This window comes from Pristiophorus japonicus, chromosome 1 (genome assembly GCF_044704955.1).
Source record: "Pristiophorus japonicus isolate sPriJap1 chromosome 1, sPriJap1.hap1, whole genome shotgun sequence".
Taxonomy (NCBI): domain Eukaryota; kingdom Metazoa; phylum Chordata; class Chondrichthyes; family Pristiophoridae; genus Pristiophorus; species Pristiophorus japonicus.
The window spans coordinates 19,260,607-19,280,542 of NC_091977.1; the positions used below are offsets into that span (position 1 = coordinate 19,260,607).

Below are 19,936 nucleotides of genomic sequence, written 5' to 3' on the forward strand. Positions count from 1 at the left end.
AACAATGACTCATCCGCAGTTGTGTGCAGTTCTGGTCACCACATTACAGGAAATATGTGATTGCACTGGAAAAAGTTCAGAGGAGATTTACAAGAATGTTGCCTGCACTGGAGAATTTTGACTTTGAGGAAAGATTGGAGATGCTGGGTCTGTTTTCTTTCGAACAGAGGAGGCTAAGGGGAGACCTGATTGAGGTGTATAAAATTATGAGGGGCCTGGATAGAGTGGATAGGAAGGACCTGTTTCCCATGGCAGAGGGGTCAACAACCAGGGGGCATAGATTGAAAGTAATTGGGGGGAGGTTTAGAGGAGATATGAGGAGAAATCTTTTCACCCAGAGTGTGGTGGGGGTCTGGAACTCACTGCCTGAAAGGGTGGTATAGGCAGAAACTGTTATGTTCCTCATAAGTCAACCCCCTCATCTCCGGAATCAACTTGTGAACCTTCTTTGAACTGCCTCCAAAGTAAGTATATCCTTTCTTAAATACGGAAACCAAAACTGTACACAGTATTCCAGGTGTGGCCTCACCCATACCCTGTATAGCTGTAGCTAGACTGCCCTGCTTTTATACACCATTACTGAAGTACAACACCTTCTCTAGCTTGGTTAAGTGTCAGCTGTGGCTCAGTGGGTAGCCCACTTGCTTCTGAGTCAACAGATTGTGGGTTCAAGTCCTGTTCCAGGAACTGGAACACAAAAATCTAGGCTGACTCTCCAGTGCTGAGCAAGTGTTCCATTGTCACTTGGATGTGCACTTAAAGTACTGTAACCTACAGGGCTACGGACTAAGAGCTGGAAAGTGGGATTAGGCTGGATAGTTCTTGGTCGGCTGGTGTGAACATGATGGGCCGAAATGGCCTCATTCTGTGCTGTAAATTTCTATGATTGGAGGTAAGGGGAAAGAAATTGATATAGTGCCTTTCGTGATCACCGGAACATCTCAGAGCACTTTACAGCCAAAAAGCTACTTTTGGAGTCACTGTTGTAACGTCAGAAACGAGGGAGCTAAATTGTGCACAGCTGGTTCCCACAAACAGCAATGTGATAATGACCAAATAATCTATTTTTTTTGTTGTTATGTTGATTGAGGAATAAATATTGGCCAGCACACTCCTGCACCTCACTTAGCGCTGGAGTGTCAGCCTCGATTTTTGTGTTCAAGTTCTTGGAGTTGGACTTGAACCCACAACCTACTGCCTCAGAGGCAAGTGGGCTACCCACTGAGCCACAGTTGACACATAAACAAGCTTGAGAAAGTGTTGTTCTTCAGTAATGGAATATAAAAGCAGGGCAATCTTGCTACAGCTGTACAGGGTATTGGTGAGGCCACACCTGGAATACTGCGTGCAGTTTTGGTTTCCATATTTAAGAAAGGATATACTTGCTTTGGAGGCAGTCCAGAGAAGGTTCACTCGGTTGATTCCAGGGATGAGGGGGTTGACATATAAGGAAAGGTTGAGTAGGTTGGGCCTTTACTCATTGGAATTCAGAAGAATGAGAGGTGATCTTATCGAAATGTATAAGATTATGAGGGGTCTTGACAAGGTGGATGCAGAGAGGATGTTTCCACTGATGGGGGAGACTAGAACTAGGGGGCATGATCTTAGAATAAGGGGCCACCCGTTTAAAACTGAGATGAGGAGAAATTTCTTCTTTGAGAGTTGTAAATCTGTGGAATTCGCTGCCTCAGAGAGCTGTGGAACCTGGATCACTGAGTAAATTTAAGACAGAGACAGACAGTTTCTTAATTGAGAAGGGAATAAGGGGTTATGGGGAGCGTGCAGGGAAGTGGACCAGTGTCCCTGAACGGCTAGGTCCGAGGCCTAACGCTCGATCTTGGGGCAAGCCAGGGCCTCACCTCAGTGAGTTGCACTGCCCTGCTTTGCCACCCAGGTCAGCTTGCCGGGGAAGCGTCTTTAAAGGGACAGCCACCCTCAGTTAGGCCGCGTGCAGACCACATCCCGTGAACGAATTTTTAAAAAAAAGCTTGTGTGGGTAACCATGGTGACCATGAAACTACCGGATTGTCGTAAAAATCCATCTGGTGCACTAACGTCCTTCAGGCAAGGTAATCTGCCGTCGTTATCCGGTCTGACCGATATGTGACTCCAGATCAACAGCAATGTGGTTCACTTTTAACTGCCCCTCGGAAATGGCCCAGCAAGACACTCAGTTGCACCAAACCGCTACAACAAAGTCAGTATTGTGGGAGCACCTTCACCACACGGAGTGCAGTGGATCAAAAAGGCGGCTCACCACTGTTGTAATGTGGGAAAGGCTGCAGCCAATATGCGCACAGCAAGCTCCCACAAACAGCAATGTGACATTGAGCAGATGATTTGCTTTGGTGGAGTTGGTTCTTCTTCAAATTGGACCAGGATGATCCTTCCGAGCAGGCGGCCTGTCCTCAGTTTCACCTCTCGCCTGTCTCATCAATGAAGCAGCTCCCTCAGTACAGCACTCAAGTGTCAACAATCTGCTCAAGTTGGCCTTAAACTCCCAACTTTCTGACTCAGGCAAGATGCTGCCTACGGAACCAAGGTGACACTTGATTTTTGGATGCAATAAATTCTCCATCGGCCCCTGCTGCTGTTGTCCAAGTTACTGGTTGAGACTTTCCACTGGAGTTATGACATCTCATAGAACCTTCGAGCTAAGGGACTTAACAGTGACAGCTGTGGCTCAGTGGGTAGCACTGTGAGTCAGGAGGTTGTGGGTTCAAATCCCACTCCAGAGACTTGAGCACAAAGAAATCTAGGCCGACACTCCAGCTCAGTGCTGAGAGAGTGCTGCACTGTCAGAGATGCTGTCTTTCAGATGAGATGTTAAACCCAGGCCCCGTCTGTTCTCAAGTGGAAGTAAAAGATCCCATGGCACTATTTTGAAGGGGACTTAACCCTGGTGTCTTGGCCAATATTTATGCCTCATTCAACATAACAAAAACAGATTATCTGGTCATTACCACATTGCAGTTTGTGGGGGATTACTTGTGTGCATTGGCTGCCGCGTTTCCTACATTGCAACAGTGACTACACTCCAAAAGTACTTCATTGGCTGTAAAGCACTTTGAGATCTCTGGTGGTCATGAAAGGCGCTATATAAATGCAAGTCTTTTCTTTCTTAAGAGATATGAGGATGCCGCAGGAAGGTGGCGTTGAGGTAGAAGATCAGCCATGATCTTGGTGAATATGGAGCAGGCTCAAAGGGCCAAATGGCCTACTCCTGCTCCTATTTCTTATCTTCTTATGTTATGTAGAAGAGGGACATTCGGCCCGTCGTGCCTGTGCCAGCTCTTTGAGAGAGCTGTCAAATGTAGTCTTGCTGGTTTGGTGTTGCTTGCTGCCCAAACCTGCCCCGGTGATATTAGTATCAGGTCAGTAAAGGGACTTACTGAATCAACATCACAACAATGAAAGAGTTCGAGATCAGTGTGGCCAGATAAGCAAGCAAAGGGTGACACCGCTGTTGTCGGGCTGCTCAAGGCTTTGGACAGCTCTGAGGCGAAGTCAGTGGCTTCAGGTAACTGGGGACGCATAAACGCTGAAAAAAAACATACAGATACAGTTATTGTAAATTCACCATCAATTGTAGTTAAAAGCAAGAAAGTAGATTACTCATGTAGACTGGAGTAACTGAGTGATCCCTTCTATCTACTGAGAGCTTAGAATCAGACAGTGCAGAAGGTGACCATTCGGAGAAGCTCTAACATTATCCTGGATTAAATTATCAGCTTAACGTGCTCCCAAGCCCCAGCTCTACAGATTAATGGGGCTGGTACGTTTATGCAGGAAAGCTCTTACATGTGCCCGAGAGAGGAAGCTGGAGTTCCTCCTCCAAGTTGGCCTGTTTTGAGATGGAGAGAAGGAAGTTTCCAAAGACCTGGAGTGCGTTGGTGTTGTACTCGTGAACACAGGCTGCAAACTCATCGGGAAGATCATCCAGAATCACCTAAGCACAAGAAAAAAAATAATTTGTAGGATGACAACTGTGAACAGAATCAAAAAACGAGCCCATTTATCCTCTCGGGTAAACCTATGGGAACTACTAGTGTTAAGGTGCGTTAGTGAGCTAAACCGAAGCTTGCTGACTCCAGCGTGATGACAAATCGATCATGCACTGCGATCATGTGAAGTCCCCCCCTGCCTGATGAATGTGCCGACATAATGACAGTCACTGCTCTTCAATCTTGGGAAGCACTTACTAGAAGGAAAGACTTGCATTTATATAGCGCCTTTCATGACCACCGGACGTCTCAATGCACTTTGCAGCCAATGCTGTACTTTTGGAGTGTAGTCACTGTTGTAATGTAGGAAACGCAGCAGCCGATTTGTGCACAGCAAGCTCCCACAAACAGCAACGTGATAATGACCAGATAATTTTTTTATTACTGTTGTTTTAGGGACAAGTATTGTCGAGGACACTGGGGATAACTCCCCTACTCTTTTTCAAAAAGGATCTTGGGGTCTTTTACATCCAATTGAGAGAGCAGACAGGGTTGCGGTTTAACGTCTCAACCGAGAGACAGCACCTACGACAGAACAGTGCTCTGGAGTCTCAACCTAAATATTATGTACTCAAGTTCCTGGAGTGGGACTTAAACACATACTTTTCCTGACTCAGAGGCAAGTGAGCTACCCACTGAGCCACAGCTGACACTGATACGGGCAAAAGCTATAGACTGCAGGAAGATATAAATGAACTGGTCAGGTGGGCTGAACATTGACAAATGGAATTCAACCTGGAGAAATGTGAGGTGACGCATTTGCGGAGGGCTAACAAGGTAAGAAATACAAAATAAATGGTGAGATACTGAGAAGTGCAGAGGAACAAAGGGACCTGGGAGTGCATGTGCACAGATCCCTGAAAGTATCAGGCCAGGTAGATAAGGTGGTTAAGAAGGCATATGGAATGCTTGCCTTTATTAGCCGAGGCATTGAATACAAGAGCAGGGAGGTTATGCTTGAACTGTATAAAACATTAGTTAGGCCACAGCTAGTGTATTGCATGAAGTTCTGGTCACCACATTACAAGAAAAATGTGATTGCACCAGAGAGGATGCAGAGGAGATTTACGAGGATGTTGCCAGGACTGGAGAATGTTAGCTCTGAGGAAAGATTGGATCGGCTAGGGTTATTTTCTTTGGAACAGAGGAGGCTGATGGGAGGTTTAATTGAGGTGTATAAAATTATGAGGGGCCTAGATAGAGTGGATAGGAAGGACTTATTTTCCTCAGCAGAGAGGTCAATAACTAGGGGACGTAGATTTAAAGTAATTGGTAGAAGGATTAGAGGGGATTTAAGGAGGCATTTTTTCACCCAGAGGGTGATGGGGGTCATTGCCTGAAAGGGTGGGAGAGGCACATTTAAAAAATACTTGGATTGTGCATTTGAAGTGCTGTAACCTACAGGGCTACGGCACTCCAAGAGCTGGAAAGTGGGATTAGGCTGGATAGCTCTTGGTCGGTTAGCAGAGACACGAAGGGCCGAATGGCCTCCTCCTGTGCCATAAATGTAGATGATTCCACGATCAAGTATCTACATCTTCCCAGGATGTGAGGGCGCAGGTTAGGGTTGACCCGTAGCCTCACGGAAGTTCGAAGCCAGTGATCTGCGCGTGGGTCCAAATGGGCTTGTGCGACCAACTTGAGGGATTCTGGCAGGAGAGCTGATGGAGGATGTGTGAAACTTATCGTGGGGTATGATTGCGGGCTGGATTTTTGGCTCCTCTGCGCTCCGTTTTTTGCCCCGGAGCGGTGACAATGGCGGCAGTGAGGTGTTCTGGGCGGGCAGTCAGCCTCGCGCCCCCGCCCCCCCAGCGATCCTCGGGTCCGGTTTTGCAACGGTGAAGAGCAGCACCGTCCGGAAGATCTGTGCCTGGTGTACAATGCCTCTGGTCACAACACCGGCGCAAGTTGTGAGTCTCGCCCACCCTGTCTGCCCCGAAGCGCGCCTTGTAATGACTGCCTGGGAAATCAGGGCAGTCCTACGATCCCGGCGGCCAAGAGTTAAGTAATGGAGTTCTAATGTAAGTGTGATTGTTTTTTTAGTGATTTGTGTTGTGGAGGCGTGGGAATGTTTTTGTGGTATTTTCTTAGTTCCCTTCCCCGCCCCCAGACGTCTCTCGGAGTGCTCCCGGCCCGGCTCTTTAGCTTGGGAGTTTCCCGTGATAGCGCCCAAGAATGATGTACAGCGCCTCCCTTAGCGCTGCGTCCCCTGACTCAGGGCCCAGTTGCCCAAACTTACCCTCTGAGGCGCAAACTATTCCCAGCCGCTAACTTTCCCGCCCCGCCGCCATTATCGCCCCAAAAACACCAAAGCCGAAAATCCAACCCAATTTTTCCTGGACACTGAGCCTGGCCTGATGGCCCTTCCCTCGTACTCTACAATACTATGCAAAAGGCAATTTCATAGTAATTTTCTCAAGGGTCCTCCTAATCTGCCGTATCTTTGGCAGAAGGTCTGTGAAAACCTTGGCAAAAAGGTCTAATATAATATACTCATCAATACACACTGAATACCCATGCTAGTATATACACCCAATATATTCACTGCTATAACCACTAATATACTCACTAATATGCCCCTACATGTCGATACACCCACTGACTAGCACAATACATTCACTAAACAATCCCCACGAATGAATCCCCAATATAGCCATCAATATCGATATTAATATAAGTGCAGTATACCTGAAATAAAAGACTTGCATTTATATCACACCTTTCACAACCATCTGACATCCCCCCAAAGTGCTTTATTTTTTGAAGTGCAGTCACTGTTGTAATGTGGGAAACGTGGCAGCCAATTTGCGCACGGCAAGCTCCCACAAACAGTAATGTGATGATGACTAGATAATCTGTTTTAGTGATGTCGATTGAGGAATAAATATTAGCCACGACACCGGGGGAAAACTCCCCTGCTCTGCTTCAAAATGCTGCCGTCCTTTGACGTCCACCTGAGAGGGCAGACGGGGCCTCGGTTTAATGTCTTGTCAGAAAGCTGGCACCTCCTACAGTGCAGCACTGCACTGCAGTGTCAGCCTACAATTGTGCTCAAGTCTCTGGAGTGGGACTTGAACCCACAACCTTCTGACTCAGAAATGCGAGAGCTAACCACTGAGCTGTACAATGCAGTGAAGGCTGCCCTCAGGGAGGGAATGACAAGCTCCCTCAGAAACATTGATAAAAAAAGTGCGGGGTGAGTGGGGTAAAGAATGGATACACTTTCAGGTGCCCAGCTTGTGTCCCAGGGCAGATTTCTGTCCATCGGGAGGCCAGTCGCTAATCGTTTTATAATTTTAAATCTGAGGTCGATAAGATTTTACCTGGACAAGGGTATGAAAGGATATGGAGCCAAAGCAGGTGGATGGAGTTAAGGCATGGATCAGTGAACGTCCTCCTCCTGTTCCTCGGTTCCTTCTCTTCCCGCGGGACCCACTGACCCACCAGCTGGTTCCCAGGACAGGGCCAGGGAAAACACCCAGGCTTGGAGAGACCCCACCCCCTTCTGACAAGGGCGACCTTTGACCTTCACAGCCAAGCCTCGGCCTGGTTTCCGGCCCTACTCCGCACACCGGAGTTGGGAGTGCGGCAGGGGGAAAGGATGCACGGATTTTTAGCCACATTATCTGATACATATGCTTATCACTATAACAAATCACACGTGGCCCATTGCTGGAGCTGATCACCCTGTGACCTTTAGCTTTAATGTAAACTCCAAAAGTGAGCACTGCAGGGGGAGCCTGCTTTATTTAGGGAGGCAGCACGAGGTGCAGTAATGTGTGCCTCCCGGGCTTTCCCCATCTGTTGGTTGTTACATGTAATTACATGGTACAGAGCATGGCTGCAAATACACCACAACACTTCCCCCCAGATCTGAGATGCGGTTTACAGGTTGAGCCTGACCGGGGGTCTGCACTCTCTGGTTGAGCGCCTGAGTTGGACGCTGAGTGTGGGCGACCTGACCGGAGTGTCGCTGCCTTGCGGTGCTGTGGCTCTGGTCGGACTGTCCGGTGCGACGGGTTCTGTCTCTCGGTGAACCGCCGGTTCTGTTGCTTGTGGTTGGAAGTCGATGTCACTGTAGTCATCCAGCGGTTCTGGATCATCGGTGAACCTCAATTTGGTTTGATCGATGTGCTTCCTGCAGGTTTGGCCATTAGTGAGTCTTACCACGAATACCCTACTCTTTAGCTACGACAGTGCCTGCGAGCCACTTGGGGCCCGTACCAAAGTTCAGCACGAAAACAGGGTCATCGACGTTGATACAACGCGTTACAGAGTTGCGGTCATGATATGTACATTGCTTAAGACGCTGGTTTTTGAAAATCTCTCTTAAAACCGGGTGCACGAGGGACAACCTTGTTTTGAGGGTCCTCTTCATGAGGAGTTCGGCGGGTGGAACCCCTGTGACTGAGTGGGGCCTCGTCCAATATGCAAGCAGCATGCGGGTCTGCAAGGGGCCTGCCGTCACTCGCTGCATGCCCTGCTTTATGATCTGTACGGCCTGTTCAGCTTGGCCATTGGAGGCTGGTTTGAACGGGGCCGACCTGACATGCTTTATGCCATTACAGCACATAAATTCGCGAAATTCAGAACTCAGGGGTTGTGTGCACGTGTTGCACCGGTGTACGCATGACTCTTAAGTCTGCGTCATGCCGGGCCACCACACGTGCGATCTCGCAATGGCTTTCATCATTACGATGCTGGGGTGTATGCTATGGAGATCCTTGACAATTAAATCTCTGCCCTTCTTGGGCAGGACTACACGATTTCCCCACAATATCAGTCTGCCTGGACGGGTAACTCGTCCTTGCCCGGTGAAACAGCTTAAAATCGCCATGCATCTCTCCATATGTGGTTGCCTAGTTTCCATTTAATATACAGTTTTTCACCAGGGACAGCAGTGCATCTTGGCTGGTCCAGATTCTTATCTGGCGCACCGTGACAGGTGACCCTTCACCCTCAAAGGTTTCCATGGCCATGACCAGTTCCGCAGCTGCTCCGCTTCACCCTCGGTGGTGGCGAGCGGGAACCTGCTGAGCGCATCTGCCCCGTTATCGGTGCCTGGTCTGTGACGGATCGTGTAGTCGTAAGCGGACAGCGTTAATGCTCACCTCTGAATGAAAGCTGAAGCGTTGGTATTAATGCCCTTGCTCTCGGTGAATAATGATGTGAGCGACTTGTGGTCGGTTTCTAGTTCGAACCGCCGGCCAAATAGGTACTGGTGCATCTTTTTTACCACATACACACAAGCTAAGGCCTCCTTTTCGACCATGCTGTATCTCCTTTCAGCCTTGGAAAGGCTGTGGGACACATACACTACAGGTTGGAGCTTACCCGACACATTCGCTTGCTGAAGCACACAGGATGACGCATCGCACACTAAAACAAGATGCCTACAGGGATCATTCAGCACCGGTAATTTGTTTGAACACGATAAGTTTCTGGCCTTCTCGAAGGCAGCTTCTTGATTTTTACCCCAGACCCAGTCATCACCCTTACAGAGCAGTACATGTAATGGTTCAAGCAAAGTGCTCAGCCCAGGCAGAAAGTTACCAAGGTAGTTCAGTAGTCCTAGGAACGAGCGCAGCTCCGTCGTGTTGCGTGGTCTTGGGGCCTTCTGGATCACCTCCGTCTTGGAGTCTGAGGGTCTGATGCCATCTGCTGCGATTCTCCTTCCCAGGAATTCCACCTCTGGTGCCAAGAAGACGCATTTGGTTCGTTTCAATCTTAGACCTACTCGGTTTAGTCGGCCTAGCACCTCTTCTAGGTTATGGAGGTGTTCATCAGTGTCGTGTCCGGTGATCAAGATGGCGTCTTGGAAGACGACCGTTCCCGGGACAGATTTCAGCATGCTCTCCATGTTTCGTTGGAAGATCGCAGCCGCTGAACGGATCCCGAAGGGGCACCGGTTGTATATCGCCAGCCCCTTGTGTGTATTTATGGACGTCAGCTTCTTGGATGATTCTGCCAGCTCCTGGGTTATGTACGCCGAGGTGAGGTCCAATTTCGAAATCAGCTTTCTACCCGACAGGGTCGCAAACAAATCCTCCGCCTTGGGTAGTGGGTACTGGTCCTGTAACAATACTCGGTTTGTGGTTCCTTTATAATCCCCACAGATTCTAATTGTCCCATCACTTTTGAGAACGGGGACAATGGGACTGGCCCAGTCATTAAATTCCACTGGCGATATGATGCCTTTACGCTGAAGCCGATCTAGCCAACTTCTACTTTCTCTCGCATCATGTAAGGGATCACTCTGGCCTTGTGGTGAATGGGTCTCGCGTCTGGACTGAGGTAAATTTTCACCTTGGCTCCTGTGAAGCTGCCAATTCCAGGCTAGAACAATGACGAAAACTTGTCTAAGACTTGAACACACATGGCTTTCTCCACCGACGATAATGCTTTTACATCACCCCAGTTCCAGTTAAAATTCCGTAGCCAACTTTTGCCAAGCAGCGTGGGCCCGTTACCGGGAACAATCCATAGCAGCAATTTATGCACAGAACCATCATACAGCACCTGAACCATTGCACTTCCGAGGACCGGGATAATCTCTTTGGTGTAGGTGTGCAGCTTCGCGTCAATCGGGCTCAGCTTGGGCCTGTGTGCCTTGTTTGCCCATAACTTCTCGAAAGCCTTCTGGCTCATGATCGATTGGCTCGCACCCGTGTCCAGTTCCATCAGTACCGGTATGCCGCTCAGTTTAATGTTCATCATAATCGGGGGAATCTTGTTGGTAAAGGTGTGCACTTCATGCGCGTGCACCCCATGTACCTCTTCCTCCTCGGTCATCTCTGCGCGATCCTCAGGATCTACGCTTGACCTCCCATCCTCCGCTACGTATCGAGTTGTAGCACGTTTACACATTCGTTGGAGGTGCCCCATCATTGAGCAACTCTTGCAGACATATTGTTTGAACCTGCACTGGTTTGCGCGATGAGCCCCTCCACAGCGCCAACAGCTTGCTGATGGACTTGCATTCACAGGTACTAATCTCTTCGCATTAGTCCATTGTTGTGGTGAGTAAGTCATCTCAGGTCGAGCAGAGGTCGCATTAGCCCAGCTGGGGGCACTTCTCCTGTCTGCCGACGAATTTAGCTTATTCACGGTGTTTGGCCCCGGGTGATTCCGAAGTTGTGAGTAGAGTAGCTTTGTTTCTTCCTCTCTGGTCATGTATGCCTGAGCAATCAGGGTGGCTTTGGCTAAGTCCAAGTCTTCCTCCGCTAGCAATTTGCTGAAAATCCCTTCCTGCCCAATTCCCAAAACAAAGGCGTCTCTTAACATTTCTTCCACAACTGTCCTGAATTTGCATGGCCCAGCAAGACGCCTTAGCTCAGCGATGGATGCTGCTACATCTTGGCCTACCCACGCCGGTGGGTGTAGAAACGGTACCTGGCCATGAGCACACTGTGTTTTAGCTTCAGGTGATTTCGAACTAGCTCGCACAGTTCTTCGTAACTTTTCTCAGTGGGTTTCATCGGGGCCAGTAGGTCCTTGATCAATGCGTATGTCCGTGATCCGCAGCCAGTGAGGAGGATGGCCCTGTGTTTGCTGGCATTCACGTCTCCCTCGAAGTCTTTTGCGACAAAGCATTGATCCTGCCGGTGATCCCAGTCATCCCAGTCTTCCCTGAAACAATATCGCTCGATGTAGTCAACGGCGGCCATAGCTGCGTGTTAGTATCCCATCCTCGTCGCCAGTTGATACATATGCTTCTCACTATAATACATCACACGTGGCCCATTGCTGGAGCTGATCACCTTGTAACCTTTAGCTTTAATGTAAACTCCAAAAGTGAAACCTGCAGGGGGAGCCTGCTTTATTTAGGGAGGCAGCACGAGGTGCAGTAATGTGTGCCTCCCGGGCTTTCCCCATCTGTTGGCTGTTACATGTAATTACATGGTACAGAGCATGGCTGCAAATACATCACATTATCCCTTCTGCCACTCACCTTGGACTGTTCAAACTTCTGCTCTGCCAGACACGGGAGGAGGTATCTCCTTCCAAAGAGGTTTGCCAGTATGAGAACTAATGTCTCCATCACGTCTTCTGAAAATGTCTTTGAATCTGTTAAAAAGAGTAAACATTTAGCTGTAACTTGCAGATGATGCAGGTTCTGTGCTGATGTTCCATGATGCCATTTCATATCACACGGGTACAGTAGCCTAGTGGTTATGGTACTGGACTGGTGACCCAGGGACCTGGGCTAATGATCCAGAGATCCCACCATGGCAATTGGGGAATTTAAATTCAGTTAGCTTTACATTGCAGATTTATTAAATTATCACGTTGTCATTAAAAACCAATATGGTTCACTCTTGTCCTTTTGGGAAAGAGATAGAAACATAGAAACATAGAAAATAGGTGCAGGAGCAGGCCATTCAGCCCTTCTAGCCTGCACCGCCATTCAATGAGTTCATGGCTGAACATGAAATTTCAGTACCCCCTTCCTGCTTTCTCGCCATACCCCTTGATATCCCGAGTAGTAAGGACTTCATCTAACTCCCTTTTGAATATATTTAGTGAATTGGCCTCAACTACTTTCTGTGGTAGAGAATTCCACAGGTTCACCACTCTCTGGGTGAAGAAGTTTCTCCTCATCTCGGTCCTAAATGGCTTACCCCTTATCCTCAGACTGTGACCCCTGGTTCTGGACTTCCCCAACATTGGGAACAATCTTCCTGCATCTAACCTGTCTAAACCCGTCAGAATTTTAAACGTTTCTATGAGGTCCCCTCTCATTCTTCTGAACTCCAGTGAATACAAGCCCAGTTGATCCAGTCTTTCTTGATAGGTCAGTCCCACCATCCTGGGAATCAGTCTGGTGAATCTTCGCTGCACTCCCTCAATAACAAGAATGTCCTTCCTCAAGCAAAGCTGTCAATGCCAATGCGTCAGCTCGCTTACAGCGATGGGCTCTCACGCTGGCTGTGTATGACTACACCATACGGCACCGGCCAGGCACCAAAAATGCGCTGACGCGTTCAGCAGGCTTCACTGGCCATCACCGAGGGGGCAGCGGAGCAAAGCACCGAGATGGTCATGGCTGTCGATACCTTTGACAGCGCAGGCTCCCCCATCATAGAAACATAGAAACATAGAAACATAGAAACATAGAAACATAGAAAATAGGTGCAGGAGTAGGCCATTCGGCCCTTCTAGCCTGCACCGCCATTCAATGAGTTCATGGCTGAACATTCAACTTCAGTACCCCATTCCTGCTTTCTCGCCATACCCCTTGATCCCCCTAGCAGTAAGGACCTCATCTAACTCCTTTTTGAATATATTTAGTGAATTGGCCTCAACAACTTTCTGTGGTAGAGAATTCCACAGGTTCACCACTCTCTGGGTGAAGAAGTTCCTCCGCATCTCGGTCCTAAATGGCTTACCCCTTATCCTTAGACTGTGACCCCTGGTTCTGGACTTCCCCAACATTGGGAACATTCTTCCTGCATCTAACCTGTCTAACCCCGTCAGAATTTTATATGTTTCTATGAGGTCCCCTCTCATTCTTCTGAACTCCAGTGAATACAAGCCCAGTTGATCCAGTCTTTCTTGATAGGTCAGTCCCGCCATCCCGGGAATCAGTCTGGTGAACCTTCGCTGCACTCCCTCAATAGCAAGAATGTCCTTCCTCAGGTTAGGAGACCAAAACTGTACACAATACTCCAGGTGTGGCCTCACCAATGCCCTATACAACTGTAGCAACACCTCCCTGCCCCTGTACTCAAATCCCCTTGCTATGAAGGCCAACATGCCATTTGCTTTCTTAACCGCCTGCTGCACCTGCATGCCAACCTTCAATGACTGATGTACCATGACACCCAGGTCTCTTTGCACCTCCCCTTTTCCTAATCTGTCACCATTCAGATAATAGTCTGTCTCTCTGTTTTTACCACCAAAGTGGATAACCTCACATTTATCCACATTATACTTCATCTGCCATGCATTTGCCCACTCACCTAACCTATCCAAGTCGCTCTGCAGCCTCACAGCATCCTCCTCGCAGCTCACACTGCCACCCAACTTAGTGTCATCCGCAAATTTGGAGATACTACATTTAATCCCCTCATCTAAATCATTAATGTACAGTGTAAACAGCTGGGGCCCCAGCACAGAACCTTGCGGTACCCCACTAGTCACTGCCTGCCATTCTGAAAAGTCCCCATTTACTCCTACTCTTTGCTTCCTGTCTGACAACCAGTTCTCAATCCATGTCAGTACACTACCCCCAATCCCATGTGCTCTAACTTTGCACATCAATCTCTTGTGTGGGACCTTGTCGAACGCCTTCTGAAAGTCCAAATATACCACATCAACTGGTTCTCCCTTATCCACTCTACTGGAAACATCCTCAAAAAATTCCAGAAGATTTGTCAAGCATGATTTCCCTTTCACAAATCCATGCTGACTTGGACCTATCATGTCACCTCTTTCCAAATGCACTGCTATGACATCCTTAATAATTGATTCCATCATTTTACCCACTACTGAGGTCAGGCTGACCGGTCTATAATTCCCTGTTTTCTCTCTCCCTCCTTTTTTAAAAAGTGGGGTTACATTGGCTACCCTCCACTCCATAGGAACTGATCCAGAGTCAATGGAATGTTGGAAAATGACTGTCAACGCATCCACTATTTCCAAGGCCACCTCCTTAAGTACTCTGGGATGCAGTCCATCAGGCCCTGGGGATTTATCGGCCTTCAATCCCATCAATTTCCCCAACACAATTTCCCGTCTAATAAGGATTTCCCTCAGTTCCTCCTCCTTACTAGACCCCCCGACCCCTTTTATAATCGGAAGGTTGTTCGTGTCCTCCTTCGTGAATACCGAACCAAAGTACTTGTTCAATTGGTCCGCCATTTCTTTGTTCCCCGTTATGACTTCCCCTGATTCTGACTGCAGGGGACCTACATTTGTCTTTACTAACCTTTTTCTCTTTACATATCTATAGAAACTTTTGCAATCCGTCTTAATGTTCCCTGCAAGCTTCTTCTCATACTCCATTTTCCCTGCCCTAATAAAACCCTTTGTCCTCCTCTGCTGAGTTCTAAATTTCTCCCAGTCCCCAGGTTCGCTGCTATTTCTGGCCAATTTGTATGCCACTTCCTTGGCTTTAATACTATCCCTGATTTCCCTTGATAGCCACGGTTGAGCCACCTTCCCTTTTTTATTTCTATTCCAGACAGGAATGTACAATTGTTGTAGTTCATCCATGCGGTCTCTAAATGTCTGCCATTGCCCATCCACAGTCAACCCCTTAAGTATCATTCGCCAATCCATCTCAGCCAATTCACGCCTCATACCTTCAAAGTTAGCCTTCTTTAAGTTCTGGACCATGGTCTCTGAATTAACTGTTTCATTCTCCATCCTAATGCAGAATTCCACCATATTATGGTCACTCTTCCCCAAGGGGCCTCGCACAACGAGATTGCTAATTAATCCTTTCTCATTACATAATACCCAGTCTAAGATGGCCTCCCCCCTAGTTGGTTCCTCGACATATTGGTCTAAAAAACCATCCCTTATGCACTCCAGAAAATCCTCCTCCACCGTATTGCTTCCAGTTTGGTTAGCCCAATCTATGTGCATATTAAAGTCACCCATTATAACTGCTGCACCTTTATTGCACGCACCCCTAATTTCCTGTTTGATGCCCTCCCCAACATCACTACTACTGTTTGGAGGTCTGTACACAACTCCCACTAACGTTTTTTGCCCTTTGGTGTTCTGCAGCTCTACCCATATAGATTCCACATCATCCAAGCTAATGTACTTCCTAACTATTGCCTTAATCTCCTCCTTAACCAGCAATGCTACTCCACCTCCTTTTCCTTTTATTCTATCTTTCCTGAATGTTGAATACCCCTGGATGTTGAGTTCCCAGCCCTGCTCATCCTGGAGCCACGTCTCCGTAATCCCAATCACATCATATTTGTTAACATCTATTTGCACAGTTAATTCATCCACCTTATTGCGGATACTCCTTGCATTAAGACACAAAGCCTTTAGGCTTGTTTTTTTAACACCCTCTGTCCTTTTAGAATTTTGCTGTACAATGGCCCTTTTTGTTCTTTGCCTTGGGTTTCTCTGCCCTCCACTTTTCCTCATCTCCTTTCTGTCTTTTGTTTTTGCCTCCTTTTTGTTTCCCTCTATCACCCTGCATTGGTTCCCATCCCCCTGCCATATTAGTTTAACTCCTCCCCAACAGCACTAGCAAACACTCCCCCGAGGACATTGGTTCCGATTCTGCCCAGGTGCAGACCGTCCAGATCAAAATCTGGACCAACAGAGATCCGCTCCTATCCTTGATTAAGAAATGTGTTCTGACTGGGGATTGGGCGCCCGCACACGGAGTATGCCCTGAGGGGGTCATCCTGTTTTTTCATACAGATGGATGAGCTCTCCATCCAAGCCGACTGCTACTATGGGGCAGCCGGGTAGTCATACCCCAGCGGGGCAGGGAGGTATTCATCAGGGAATTCATCAAAAAAGCCCATCGGGAGATCGAGAGCCAGCGGCAGTTGGTGAGAGGGGAGCGACCTATCAAAAGCCCAGCGGGAGATCGAGAGCCAGCGGCAGTTGGTGAGAGGGGAGCGACCTATCAAAAGCCCAGCGGGAGATCGAGAGCCAGCGGCAGTTTGTGAGAGGGGAGCGACCTATAAAAAGCCAAGCGGGAGATCGAGAGCCAGCGGCAGTTGGTGAGAGGTGGGAGCAGTGTCGGAGCGGCCTATAAAGGCCCAGCGGGAGCTCGAGGGTCAGCGGCAGTTGGCGAGAGGGGAGCGGCCTATAAAAAGGCCAGCGGGAGATCGAGAGCCAGCGGCAGTTGGTGAGAGGGGAGCGGCCTATAAAAGGCCCAGCGGGAGATCGAGAGCCAGCGGCAGTTGGTGAGAGGGGAGCGGCCTATAAAGGCCCAGCGGGAGATCGAGAGCCAGCGGCAGTTGGTGAGAGGGGAGCGGCCTTTCAAGGCCCAGTGGGAGATCGAGAGCCAGCGTACCGGTGCAGCTACAGCGGGAGAGAAAGCAAAATAGAAGTAGAAAGTAATCAAAAAGTGACGTCACAGCCAATGGGGTAAGTGATTGGCTGGTGATTGGTGAGTAGCTTTTCTTTTATTTTTTATATCAGTAAGTGAACTGTAACATTGTTATTACCAATTTAAGGGTATCTAAGGTTAAGACATGGCAGGAGAGCTCGGTCACGTGATATGCTCCTCCTGAACCATGTGGGAACTCGGGGACACTTCCGGTGTCCCTGGGCGCTACGTGTGTGGGAAGTGTATCTGCCTCGAGCTCTTGACGGTCCACGTTGCGGAATTGGAGCTGAGGGTGGATTCACTCTGGAGCATCCACAATGCTGAGAATGACGTGAGTATCACGTGTAGTGAGTTGGTCTTACCGCAGGAGAAGGGTCCACAGCCAGATAGGGAATGGAAGACCAGCAGGAAGAGCAGTGCAAGAAAGATAGTGCAGGGGTCCCCTGTGGTCATCCCCCTGCAAAACAGATACACTGCTTTGAGTACTGTTGGGGAGGATGACTCATCAGGGGAGGGCAGCAGCAGCCAAGTTCATGGCACCATAGGTGGCTCTGCTGCACAGGAGGGCAGGAAAAAGATTGGGAGCGCGATAGTGATAGGGGATTCGATGGTGAGGGGAATAGATAGGCGTTTCTGCGGACGCAACCGAGACTCCAGGATGGTATGTTGCCTCCCTGGTGCAAGGGTCAAGGATGTCTCGGAGCGGGTGCAGGACATTCTGAAATGGGAGGGAGAACAGCCAGTTGTCGTGGTGCACATTGGTACCAACGACATCGGTAAAAAAAGGGATGAGGTCCTACGAAAAGAATTTAAGGAGCTAGGAGCTAAATTAAAAAGTAGGACCTCAAAAGTAGTAATCTCGGGATTGCTACCAGTGCCACGTGCTAGTCAGAGTAGGAATCGCAGGATAGCGCAGATGAATACATGGCTTGAGCAGTGGTGCAGCAGGGAGGGATTCAAATTCTTGGGGCATTGGAACCGGTTCTGGGGGAGGTGGGACCAGTACAAACCGGACGGTCTGCATCTGGGCAGGACCAGAACCAATGTCCTAGGGGGAGTGTTTGCTAGTGCTGTTGGGGAGGAGTTAAACTAATATTGCAGGGGGATGGGAACCTATGCAGGGAGACAGAGGGAGACAAAAATGAGGCAAAAGCAAAAGACAGAAAGGAGATGAGGAAAAGTGGAGGGCAGAGAAACCCAAGGCAAAGAACAAAAAGGGCCACTGTACAGCAAAATTCTAAAAGGACAAAGGGTGTTAAAAAAGCAAGCCTGAAGGCTTTGTGTCTTAATGCAAGGAGTATCCGCAATAAGGTGGATGAATTAACTGTGCAAATAGATGTAAACAAATATGATGTGATTGGGATTACGGAGACGTGGCTCCAGGATGATCAGGGCTGGGAACTCAACATCCAGGGGTATTCAACGTTCAGGAAGGATAGAATAAAAGGAAAAGGAGGTGGGGTAGCATTGCTGGTTAAAGAGGAGATTAATGCAATAGTTAGGAAAGACATTAGCTTGGATGATGTGGAATCTATATGGGTAGAGCTGCAGAACACTAAAGGGCAAAAATCGTTAGTGGGAGTTGTGTACAGACCTCCAAACAGTAGTAGTGATGTTGGGGAGGGCATCAAACAGGAAATTAGGGCTACATGCAATAAAGGTGCAGCAGTTATAATGGGTGACTTTAATATGCACATAGATTGGGCTAGCCAAACTGGAAGCAATACGGTGGAGGAGGATTTCCTGGAGTGCATAAGGGATGGTTTTCTAGACCAATATGTCGAGGAACCAACTAGGGGGGAGGCCATCTTAGACTGGGTGTTGTGTAATGAGAGAGGATTAATTAGCAATCTCATTGTGCGAGGCCCCTTGGGGAAGAGTGACCATAATATGGTGGAATTCTGCATTAGGATGGAGAATGAAACAGTTAATTCAGAGACCATGGTCCAGAACTTAAAGAAGGGTAACTTTGAAGGTATGAGGCATGAATTGGCTAAGATAGATTGGCTAATGATACTTAAGGGGTTGACTGTGGATGGGCAATGGCAGACATTTAGAGACCGCATGGATGAATTACAACAATTGTACATTCCTGTCTGGCGTAAAAATAAAAAAGGGAAGCTGGCTCAACCGTGGCTATCAAGGGAAATCAGGGATAGTATTAAAGCCAAGGAAGTGGCATACAAATTGGCCAGAAATAGCAGCGAACCCGGGGACTGGGAGAAATTTAGAACTCAGCAGAGGAGGACAAAGGGTTTGATTAGGGCAGGGAAAATAGAGTACGAGAAGAAGCTTGCAGGGAACATTAAGGCGGATTGCAAAAGTTTCTATAGGTATGTAAAGAGAAAAAGGTTAGTAAAGACAAACGTAGGTCCCCTGCAGTCAGAATCAGGGGAAGTCATAACGGGGAACAAAGAAATGGCAGACCAATTGAACAAGTACTTTGGTTCAGTATTCACTGAGGAGGACACAAACAACTTTCCGGATATAAAAGGGGTCAGAGGGTCTAGTAAGGAGGAGGAACTGAGGGAAATCTTTATTAGTCGGGAAATTGTGTTGGGGAAATTGATGGGATTGAAGGCCGATAAATCCCCAGGGCCTGATGGACTGCATCCCAGAGTACTTAAGGAGGTGGCCTTGGAAATAGCGGATACATTGACAGACATTTTCCAACATTCCATTGACTCTGGATCAGTTCCTATCGAGTGGAGGGTAGCCAATGTAACCCCACTTTTTAAAAAAGGAGGGAGAGAGAAAGCAGGGAATTATAGACCGGTCAGCCTGACCTCAGTAGTGGGTAAAACGATGGAATCAATTATTAAGGACGTCATAGCAGAGCATTTGGAAAATGGTGACATGATAGGTCCAAGTCAGCATGGATTTGTGAAAGGGAGATCAT

The 19,936-nt window shown here is 48.2% G+C and overlaps 1 protein-coding gene across 1 annotated transcript in view; it reads right to left on the bottom strand.

Moving 5' to 3' along the window:
* Positions 1-19,936, bottom strand: part of LOC139262770 (probable ATP-dependent RNA helicase DDX60) — a 191,529-nt gene that overhangs the window by 14,015 nt on the left and 157,578 nt on the right. The window contains exons 32-34 of the mRNA XM_070877924.1: positions 11,956-12,071; positions 3,802-3,949; positions 3,393-3,541 (exon numbers count right to left, since the gene is read on the bottom strand). Of these exons, the coding sequence (XP_070734025.1) occupies positions 3,393-3,541; positions 3,802-3,949; positions 11,956-12,071 (413 nt within the window). The remainder of the gene's footprint in view (positions 1-3,392; positions 3,542-3,801; positions 3,950-11,955; positions 12,072-19,936) is intronic.